Source organism: Cyprinodon tularosa, unplaced genomic scaffold (genome assembly GCF_016077235.1).
Source record: "Cyprinodon tularosa strain WSP-4 unplaced genomic scaffold, ASM1607723v1 ctg230, whole genome shotgun sequence".
Lineage (NCBI taxonomy): Eukaryota > Metazoa > Chordata > Actinopteri > Cyprinodontiformes > Cyprinodontidae > Cyprinodon > Cyprinodon tularosa.
Window position 1 is genome coordinate 1,553,905 of NW_024038862.1, and position 10,601 is coordinate 1,564,505.

A 10,601-nucleotide genomic window follows, 5' to 3' on the forward strand; every position below is an offset into this window, starting at 1 on the left:
CGCTTCTCCATCTGGCAATCTGATGGACGGGTCTGGGTTTGGCGGTTGCCAGGAGAACGGTACTTGTCTGACTGCATTGTGCCAAGTGTAAAGTTTGGTGGAGGGGGGATTATGGTGTGAGGTTGTTTTTCAGGAGCTGGGCTTGGCCCCTTAGTTCCAGTGAAAGGAACTCTGAATGCTTCAGCATACCAAGACATTTTGGACAATTCCATGCTCCCAACTTTGTGGGAACAGTTTGGAGCTGGCCCCTTCCTCTTCCAACATGACTGTGCACCAGTGCACAAAGCAAGGTCCATAAAGACATGGATGACAGAGTCTGGTGTGGATGAACTTGACTGGCCTGCACAGAGTCCTGACCTCAACCCGATAGAACACCTTTGGGATGAATTAGAGCGGAGACTGAGAGCCAGGCCTTCTCGTCCAACATCAGTGTGCGACCTCACAAATGCGCTTCTGGAAGAATGGTCAAAAATTCCCATAAACACACTCCTAAACCTTGTGGACAGCCTTCCCAGAAGAGTTGAAGCTGTTCTAGCTGCAAAGGGTGGACCGACGTCATATTGAACCCTATGGATTAGGAACGGGATGTCACTTAAGCTCATATGTGAGTCAAGGCAGGTGAGCAAATACTTTTGGCAATATAGTGTATTTCACAGCGAAACAGAGACATGAAGGGCAAATAATCATGCACACTGGAGGAGGGCACATTAGAGAGACCAATTGATGCATCAGTCGGCGTTTGGATTCTATGAGAAGTTTGAGCATTCCAAAGAATCCAAGCAATAGCCAGGCCAGGATTCAAACCAACATGATGTTCATATGGTAGGTACCACAGCCGAAGTCTTAGTCTAATACATTAATCTAATACATTTACTGTTTAATACATCAAGAAAAGGTTTTTGAAGACTGAAACAAATATGAAAAAATTGGGTAATGTGTTCATTTTATTCATGTTTATATGGTCAATCATTGATACAGGCATCATCATCTATTAATTTAGAGACTCATTTACGTCACTAACCAAGAGATCATAGTTTGTTGATACCATGATTTTATTCTCTGGGATGATTTTTGCACTGATAAATGCAGTTTTTGCATTATTGTTTTTTTATAAACAAGATGAAGGATTTTGAATCATTCATATTATAACCAGACAATCAAACAAATAATTCAAATTGTCGCTTTAAATTACAGATGATAATGGACAGCCTTGCCAAAAAACTATCAGGTCATCAGCATACGGGGCCAGTCTATGCTCTAGATCTCATAACTGGATAAGTTAATGTTCTAATCAACACTGCCAAGGGTTGTACTGCATAGCCAGGATGAAGAACATTGGGAATAACTGGCAAATGGAACGTTCCAATGCAAAAGGCTTAGAAACAAATGTGTTTGTTAAAACACTGGCCTTGGAGTTTGTATACCGACTCATTTTAGAAAAACTATTTCTCAAGGAGTATTTAAGGCTATTATGCTGTGAAATCCTTGACATTTCTGCACAAAACCATTTTGTTACGGACAATTACACATTTCAATAGAGCGCAAACTCTTTCATTAGTGAATTTTAGGCATTGGGAATTATTTTCCTCTTTCGGAACATATTGTTAAAATAATGCACTCCATCTCCTTTTATTGCTTACCAACAAAAGCAAAGCAACAAGGGACGTCCTAAAAACATGCTAACGTGTTCATGTTCTCTTTAATATGTGCAAGATTTTAATGTTTGCAGTGGAAAAAAAAGACAATGAAGGTGATAGACACTCATTTTTAATGAGATAAACACTGACCTACATACAGCACACAGCTGGGTCTGACAGAGGCTGAGCTCAACATGAAATGCAAAATTAAACAAAGTACACAATTTAAGAACTGTAAATGTATGCAAAGACGGGACACCGCAACATTTGAGTTCCGCCTGGGAAGTGCAAACCTGTTTCAACAATCATTTTCAGATGATAAACCAGATATTTGATAACATGGATTTTCTCCATCGGGATCATTTATCTCTTAAAGTCAGACTTTGAACACATTTAGACACGCTGACCTTAGATACACTCAGTTATGGCCCCAAATTTATTTTATAGTGCAGCATTTGTGTAGCGAGCCTCTAGAAAAACCTTCTGCAGTAAACTGGAGGGAAAACTGACCTATTAGATGAAGGAAGCATTTTTATATAAGCTTCAATTGTTAGATATAAATTGTTAGTAGAAAGTCATAAGCAAAGAAAGTGCATTTTCAGTCATTTCAACATTGCATTAGAAACTAAACCATCTTCTGTCACAATGCTTCAGAAGACACCATTTGGAAATGTTACAACAGTGCAAGCTGAATTTGGTTATTTTTGATTATCAGATCTGCTTTACAGAAGGAGAGTTGCAAGGCTTCTAATGTGGGACTGGAACTGGTCCATTTCAGATGTCCTTCAGGGTGTCTTGTCCCTTGGGATTCTCCAGCCAATGAGGAGGCCAGCTGGCTTTGACGCTGGGCCTTTCCTTCATCAGAGCGTGGTACTCTCCTAGTTTGGGGTAACGCTCAGCAGACAGCCTTCAGAGAGACACAGGAGACCAATACTGAGCCATAACTGATGTTTACAAGTAAAAAATAAAATACACACACACATACATATATATATATATATATGTATATATATATGTATATATATATATATATATATATATATATATATATATATATATATATATATATATATATATATATATATATATATATATATATATATATATATATATGTTGGTTGTTCTTACCCAAATCTGAAGAGAGTAGCAACAGTTGGAAAAACGACCACGTCTGTCAGAGTGACAGACTTTCCTGCCAGGTAAGAGCCAGAGCCCAGCTGGATGGGGGACACATTTATCATGTTGGATTGCAGGAAGAAAAAAAAAAAGCTACTTTATATTCATTAATTCACCAAACCTTCTCTAGGTAACCCTCCCAGAGTTTGAGCTCAGTGACCAGGGCCTCTTTGTTCCTCTTCAGAGCTGAATCGAGCCGCTCTCCTTCAGGAACATAGTAGTCATAGAAAATAACTGCACCTGGAAAACAAAGGATTTAACAGGCTGTTAAAAGCTGTCGCCAGGAGCTGCACAGAATAAAACATACTGGAATCCAGAATTTGAAATTATAGCACTTGAAGTGTCATATTCGAACCCAGTACTCCAACTAAAGTTGATCTTACAGAGTTTATCGTAGAAGGCGAGGCCTTCAAACATGCGTTGGTACATCAGGGCTTGCTCCTCGGCTCCGTCTGGGATCAGTTTGGTGCCCTGGGATTTAAACTGACTCTGCAAAACAAAATGATCCTGACATCAGTTTTTTTTTTTTGTGGTCTTATGAAACTATTCAGAGTGTTGCTTTGACGCTGACTTCCTTACCTCAAGGTAAAAGCAGGCAGCATAGGATTCATTAACAACAATGTCTCCATGTTTGAATGATGGAACCTGGAAAATAAAGAAATATTATGAGCAACACAAAGGGTTCACAGCTTTATTTTATTGATCTAAAAGTTAGTCAAGCTTCTTAATAGATCAGTTTATCCAGGTTTGGGGAGATTTTGTTTTTGCTCTGGATTTTGACTGGGCTATTTGTTTGTTAAGCCTTTCAAATATTCTATGCTTACAATCATTGTTAATGGTCACTGTCCTACTGTGGAATTACAGCTATTCTAAAGAAAACCTGGATAGTTTCTCTTTTAGATGCACAATCTATTTCTAAAGAAATTTAAGATTAACCAAACTTTTTCTAATATTTTTTTAGGCCTAAAACATTTTTCACTAGGATGTCCAGCAGCCTTTGGAACATTAGTAACCGTTTTCAGTAAATCTCATAAAAAAATTAAACTTTATTGATCTTACATTAGAGAAATTAACTCTGCATTTAACCCATCCCCTTGGGGAGCAGTGGGCTGCCATTGTGCGGCGCCCAGGGAGCAGTGTGTGGGGATCAAACCAGGTACTTGCAACCTCCTCAGAGGAAAGGCGCACTGCTCTAATCCACCAGGCCCTGAATGTAAATATTCTCATGTTCAGATATTTTTCCCTTATTTCTCTTATTAAAAACAAAGTGGAACCTTTAATGCAGCCTCATATACTTACTGTTAGAGCTAATTTGACATAGTTTACATACTTTTGAATTAAATAGGAGCAGGAACAGCTCAAGAAATCTTATCCATATCCTCAGCTGATAACTTGCTAATAAATGTTGCCCTTGGCGACCCGTTCCTCTGCATCTCCTCCCTAAACAGTCTCTAGCTGGTTGAATGATAAGGCTCATCTATATGCTGCAATTTTTTATACTTTTTTCTGGCCCATGGTTGCCCTGATGCCTCCTCCCAGAAAATACAAAAACCTGTATTTTTTATATATATTTTTTTTTGTAAAGACAGTTCTATTAATTTTCCTGTTTGATCTTGAACACCATGTGCATGTTAACCATTTAATGTACCTTAAAGTTTAAACTCGCAATGCTCAAGTGCAGCTAAGATTGGAAACGGTGCTTATGATGTCCCTCTGATCATGACACCCTGGGCACTGAGCCATAAAGTGAATTCCAGTAGATTCCTCCTTCCTTTTTTAAAACCATTCACTGGACCCCAGATCCTGCTGATAACCAGACAGTCAGCTTAGAAATGTCCAGATAACATCTATTTAACCACTTCCTTGAAGCCCTACACCTGACAGAGGCGTAGCTAGACATTTTTTCTAAGGGTGGCCAGGCACTAACCAATGTAAACTGAGGGACAGCCGAAAGCAGATAGGCGCCAGATCCTCAGGGCCAATCTACAACAGGAAAATTAATGGGCATAACATCCATATTTTCTAAATAAAGACCAACTATACTTTTCTACAACCTTTGCTGACAAGTAGACATATAAATATTTAAACATCTGTGCTTTCTAGATAAAAGGTATAGTGGATACAATTCTTTGAGGTTGGAGTTTTGGGCGAACTTCTTTTCCATCGCCATTCTGCATAAAATTGATATTTATAAGTATTAATATCTACATAAATTGAAATATTTAATATATTTTATTAAAATAGCTATTTATCAATAATTTTACTAAAGACTCTTAGATGACTTGCAGAGATGCATCATTTTCTCATATAACACAAAATCTAGTTCTGAAAAAAGCATGAATTCTGTACTTATCTTTAATGTCAGTATATTGATGTGTATAATTTAACCTGTGTTTTTGTTGTCAAGTAAATGTTAATATATGAAAAAATTAAATGTTTTAAATATTCCACTTCACCGTATTACTGTTGCCACCATCTGTATTAGAGGGGAAAAATAGGTAGGGTAAGCCCCATCTAGCTCCGCCCCTGACAACTGACACTTATCAGCACCGTGACCAGACAAAACTGATTAGAGCAAAATGGAAGTAAAAATGCTTTACTATCAGTGGCAGTGCTAGACTAAATGTATCAGGAGGCCAGGAAGGGGCCAGCATTGTTTTCATGGGGGCCCAGAAAAGCATGAAATAAAAAACAGGTCAGGGATTCAAATATATTAAGATAGCTACATGAAGAGAATTTGTTTCTATTCAATTAGGTTTAATTAAAATGTTCTGTCTTATTAGGTCAATATACATTCATAATTTAGGAATTTTACATATTTTTGACTTAATTTAAGCAAAAATTATGTTTTCTGTAAAATTTGAATTACAACTCAAGAAAAACTGATAAATTCAGCTGCAAAAATTATTATTAATTTTTTGTGTTGTGGCCCAGCTTTGATGACAGAAAAAATTGGAAATCCACAAAGGCCACAGATGCACCATGGACTTCTATAACGCAGGCAAAAATAAAAAAATTTCCAGGTACTCCTTTAGATTTCTCTGTTTATTTTCTCCTCCGGCCAGGAAAAAAAAAAAAAAAAGACAAACATTTCCTCCAGGTTTCTCTTGCACTGGTAAAAAAACATACTCCCACCCAGATGCATGCTGGTCCTACCATTGACTGCCTATTTATAAAAAATAATTAACCTAAATTAATCATAACTAACCAAAAACAAAGGAACATGACTAAATAACCAAAAAACATAATCTCATAACAGATATCAAAAAATAAAGTAAAATAAACTTAGCTAGATTATGCACAAAATACAAAAAAACATTTTTAATTATTAACAAAAAATTATTGGCTCCTAAATTTTGTTTCAAAAAAATCATTTAGCAGATGACAACTGGGGTTCTATTTCCATATCACTGAAGCAATCACCTAATTGTTTTTAAATAATTAGCAAAACAGAAAAAAATAAATAGATCCAAAGGACCCATCAGTAACCATGTTTGTTCCAGAGCAGATCCAGTACTATGTCTTTGGTACAGGGGCCATAACAGTGGCACTGCCCCCTGTTGACCCCCGTCTAGAACCGCCCATGTTTACTATTATCAAGCTCCGAGCAAAAAACTAGAGCAATAGTAGATTTTAAACAATAAGAACATTTGACAAACATAACTGATGCTTATATTTTAGGCCCGAAACATGTTAAAAATTTATTTAATTGATATGTTTTCTATGGGTGCAGAAACCACTGCTGAAACTGATCCATTTTCTTTATTTTGTGAGAAATGTAACCTTAAAACTGATGCTCTGCAGCAGGGCCCTCGTGCACTGTTTCATTAACTTTACTCTCCATATAACAGCTTGTCCCTTTGCTATTCTTTATATATATTAAACCGATACCCACCTGTCCCCTTGGATTGATATCTAACACTTGCTGGGACTTGTGCTCCATTTTGTCAAAGGAGAGCAGTTTACTGTTGTAACCCTGCAGATTCTTCTCCTCCAGAGCGATCATCACTCTCCAGCAGGGAGGAGAGCCGGAGCCCCACAGCAGAGTCATGTCTTTAGCCATGGTTTTAGATTCAACTGCTTCAAAATATCAGCCTTTAACAAGTTTTAAGTCTGACAAAAACGCTCACGCAGCAGGATAGATTTCTTCTTGATTTTTTTATTTATACGATTCCAGAGAAATGTGATATCTGTTGCCCCCAAGTGGCTGGAGAAGGCAACTACACGACAAAAGCTTCATTTACATTGAGTAGCCTGTGCTGCAGTTTTTATTCTATATATATATGTATGTATATGTTTTTTCCGAGTTTGAAATTACAAAGAATAAACAAATGTAGAAAAGATCATGGAAATTTTTTTGTTCTTTAGATTCCCTTCAGCATCTCAGCTCTTTGTTCGTGTTGGAACCACTTTTGGGGCCAAGTAGTTTTAATGCTGGGTCTGTCCTTCAGAAGGTTCAAGTACTTGGCAATTTTGGGGTAACGTTCCGCAGACAGCCTGGAAAACAGAAAAATATATAAAGTTATAATGTTGAGAAGAAATATTTGTCCTTCAGTAAACACCAGGTTCCTTACATACCCATACTGGAAGGCATAAGCAAAGTTTGGATAGACAACCACATCAGCTAAGGAGAAGGCCCCTGCTAGGTAGGAACCTGCAGCCACCTTTATGCACAAAACAATAGAAAAAAACAGTCATCACCGAAACAAGTAACCTTTTCAACATGTTAGGTTCTGTAGTGTTCCTAAACATACATTTTCCAGGTATTTCTCCCAGAGTTGAAGTTCAGTGGTCAGATTCTCCCTGTTTCTCTTCACAGCAGAGTCGTGGCGCTCTCCTTCCGGGACAAGCATGTGGTAATACAAAACCGTAGCTGAAAAAAAAAGTGTTGATATTAGTGTTTCTTGTATGGAGATGGATGTTCAACTGCATTAGTCAAATTTACCTATTTTCTGCATGAGAGTGTTACCCTCCATCATACGCTGGTACATCAGAGCTTGCTCTGCAGGACTGTCAGGAATCAGCTTGGTGCCCTGAGACTTGTACTGATTCTTTTAACGAAGGAGACAAAAACAATAAAATCATCACAATTTTTTTTTTCAAACTCTTTATGTATTATAATCACAGTGCTCCATACTTTACCTCCAGGTATAAACATGCTCCGATGGACTCATTGATTATTTTGTCTCCATCTTTGAAGGAAGGAAGCTGGTGGAAAAATATAAATATAATGGCTTTATGTTTAACTGTTCATTTTTTAGGATTGATACCTGATCAAATGTAGACCATGATCATCAAACCGGTAATTATGGAGTACTTGTTTCCTCAGTACCACATAGTTCTAAAATAACCAATTTGCTCAGCCCTGTGCTAAAGGGATTGGGGGAGTTCAACGGCTCTCAGAGCATATTTCGAAGCATTTTTTAGATGTAAAGTTAAAAACAAATGTAGCCAAACAGGAAAAATTGCTAAATAACAAACAGAATGTGAACTGGATTATATCCAACCCAAATAAATCATAATCTAGTTAGAAGTCTGAAAACCAAAAAACATGTCCTAAATATTGCATGATCAAGGAAATGTATATTGGGTTGGTAGTATGCATATCTTTGCATTATATGCACTAAATAAGGGGTCGGCAACCCAAACTGATCAAAGAAAAGCCATATTGGACCGAAAAAAACAAAAAATAAATCTGTCTGGAGCCAAAAAAATATAAAAGTCTTATATATGCCTCGTATGGCAACACGGGCTCTAGTGTATTAGCCCACTATAGAAAAGGTGGTCGGCTGCATATTTAGCTTGCCTTCTCCATATATTGGAGATGCCTTTTATAAAATTTTCTTTTCATTTTTTGACAACCTCTTATTACAAAGCAAATATGCAGGTAAGCAAAGGATTTGCTCCATTCTTTAAATCCTCATTTCTCATCAGTTATCTTCCTTTTTTCCCTTTGGGTTCCATGGTCCAAGACAATCCTGCAGCTTTGTTTGCCTGGCACTGCGCTGCTCTGGTTGCAAGTTATGACTACGGATCTCTATGGCTATGACGCAAATTATTGTTTAAATGTATTTATTATACAAATGTTTACAGCATTGGAAAACATTATTTATTTTGTTTGACCTCCTTGATTTTTTTTATTATCAAAAAAAAGAAATAAATTTTCATAAAAAATTTTTTTAAAAGCTCCAGGCAGCCTTTAAAGGCTCCGGAGCCGCAGGTTGCCGAGCCCCGCACTAAAGGCTTATTTATACTTCGAAACTAGGTCGTCTGCGTAGGTGTCACAGTGAACAAAAAGCAGTCCCGCCCCCTCTGCAAACACTCTGCTGCACCTCTCCGGACCGCCGACAGCCCCGCAGACAGGAGGCTAGTTTTGGTTTTAACACCGAAATTGCGGAAAACGACTCGTGAAGAAGGACCAGCTAGAAGAGCGAGGTATGCGAGAACGCCGGGACGCTTTTTCCACCTGGATCCCCGCCATTTTTCGCCGCCATGTCCTTCCGTTGTCGGACAAACTAACCCCCACTTCATCACCGCCTTGGCCGTATCTAGACCCACAGCGTAAAGCGCAGACCACGCTTCAAAATTGAGCATAAATAAAAAAATGTCTGTGTCAAGCTCACTGCGATACACTGTAACCAGCCCTTAAGGGAATATATATTTGCAGCAAATTTAAGTAGTTAACCAATCAAGTTTACTTTGCAATAATCGAATGTAGCTACGATTTCAACAAACAAAAGTGAAATTACCAGAGCGTTTAAGGCGCCCCATAGGATTTGGCTCCCTGGGCAGTGTGCCATAATGTCTATAGGCTGCCCTGCACACAAGATTTCTCCTTTTCTATAACCTGGCTGCTGTTTTAGGCGTTTAATATATCTTTTTGTTCATAATGATGTGCTCAAACAGATACGTTTCTTAAACCAATCCTTGGAATTCAGATTCAGCTAATATCTACAGCTTAAACAGATCCAATAGTCTCTTCCCCTTTTTTTTTTTTACATGCAACTACCTCCGCGTGATTGAGGAAATGTTACTCTATATGGAACCGTTTGTTTTGGTTTGTTTATACCCACCTGTCCCCTTGGATTGATATCTAACACTTGCTGGGACTTGTGCTCCATTTTCTCAAAGGAGAGCAGTTTACTGTTGTAACCCTGCAGATTCTTCTCCTCCAGGACGATTATCACTCTCCAGCAGGGAGGAGAGCCGGAGCCCCACAGCAGAGTCATATCCTTAGCCATGGTTTTAGATTCAATTACTTCAAAAAAGACAGCTTTAGAAAGTTAACGGACTGAAAGAAACAACCGAGCAGCAGCAGAGTTGCGAAGTTCTGGAACGATTCGCCCCTTTTGGCGGTGCCTTCACGGTGAACGATGAGAATCGATTCGCCGCTGCGAGTTGTTCGTTAGCAGCCTATTTAATTAATATGCAAACTACCTACTCTTTCTCTGTCACCAGATGCGAGCTTGTGCACACATTTACATTATTCATGTATGTCTATGTTTTTTGTTGTTGTTTTTTACACGTATGTTTGTCTGTGCTCCACGGTTCAACGTTGTATTTCCCATGCATCTTGCGTGCACTGAAGGCAGCACGCTGATCATGTGATCGCAGACACAGAGGCTACTAGGTTGAGAGTTTGTTTTTCTTGGCGCAGAACCTGTTTTTCCAACTTTTTATCGATGGAGGCAAAAGAAACAAGAACAAAAGAGAACAAAACTAAACATCCACGGTCACGCAATGGACCAGTTGAAACGGTGTAGCATTTGGATGCACTTTCAGTACAAA

The 10,601-nt window shown here is 38.3% G+C and overlaps 2 protein-coding genes across 2 annotated transcripts; both read right to left on the reverse strand.

Annotated features, from left to right (window-relative positions):
* Positions 1 to 1,751: 1,751 nt before the first annotated feature.
* gstr (glutathione S-transferase rho) lies at positions 1,752 to 6,914 on the reverse strand. The gene is made up of 6 exons (XM_038286825.1): positions 6,709 to 6,914; positions 3,393 to 3,458; positions 3,197 to 3,302; positions 2,935 to 3,053; positions 2,766 to 2,854; positions 1,752 to 2,544 (listed from the first exon to the last, which is right to left on the reverse strand). The coding sequence occupies exons 1-6, from the start codon at positions 6,874 to 6,876 to the stop codon at positions 2,412 to 2,414; spliced, it is 681 nt and encodes a 226-aa protein (XP_038142753.1). The 5' UTR covers positions 6,877 to 6,914; the 3' UTR covers positions 1,752 to 2,411.
* Positions 6,915 to 6,956: 42 nt separating this feature from the next.
* Positions 6,957 to 10,170, reverse strand: LOC119784653 (glutathione S-transferase A-like). The gene is made up of 6 exons (XM_038286827.1): positions 9,887 to 10,170; positions 7,956 to 8,021; positions 7,759 to 7,864; positions 7,568 to 7,686; positions 7,392 to 7,477; positions 6,957 to 7,310 (listed from the first exon to the last, which is right to left on the reverse strand). The coding sequence occupies exons 1-6, from the start codon at positions 10,052 to 10,054 to the stop codon at positions 7,178 to 7,180; spliced, it is 678 nt and encodes a 225-aa protein (XP_038142755.1). The 5' UTR covers positions 10,055 to 10,170; the 3' UTR covers positions 6,957 to 7,177.
* Between the last annotated feature and the right edge of the window lie 431 nt (positions 10,171 to 10,601).

What these genes read in the sequence shown, in the direction of transcription:
- gstr (XM_038286825.1), bottom strand. Translation starts at nt 6,876, where the DNA reads ATGGCTAAAGACATGACTCTGCTGTGGGGCTCCGGCTCTCCTCCCTGC. An exon ending in ATATCAATCCAAGGGGACAG is followed by an intron (nt 3,459 to 6,708) that starts GTGGGTATCGGT and finishes TTTATTTTCCAG; the next exon opens with GTTCCATCATTCAAACATGG. An exon ending in GGGAGGGTTACCTAGAGAAG is followed by an intron (nt 2,855 to 2,934) that starts GTTTGGTGAATT and finishes TCCCCCATCCAG; the next exon opens with CTGGGCTCTGGCTCTTACCT.
- LOC119784653 (XM_038286827.1), bottom strand. Translation starts at nt 10,054, where the DNA reads ATGGCTAAGGATATGACTCTGCTGTGGGGCTCCGGCTCTCCTCCCTGC. An exon ending in ATATCAATCCAAGGGGACAG is followed by an intron (nt 8,022 to 9,886) that starts GTGGGTATAAAC and finishes TTTTTCCACCAG; the next exon opens with CTTCCTTCCTTCAAAGATGG. An exon ending in GAGCATGTTTATACCTGGAG is followed by an intron (nt 7,865 to 7,955) that starts GTAAAGTATGGA and finishes CTTCGTTAAAAG; the next exon opens with AATCAGTACAAGTCTCAGGG.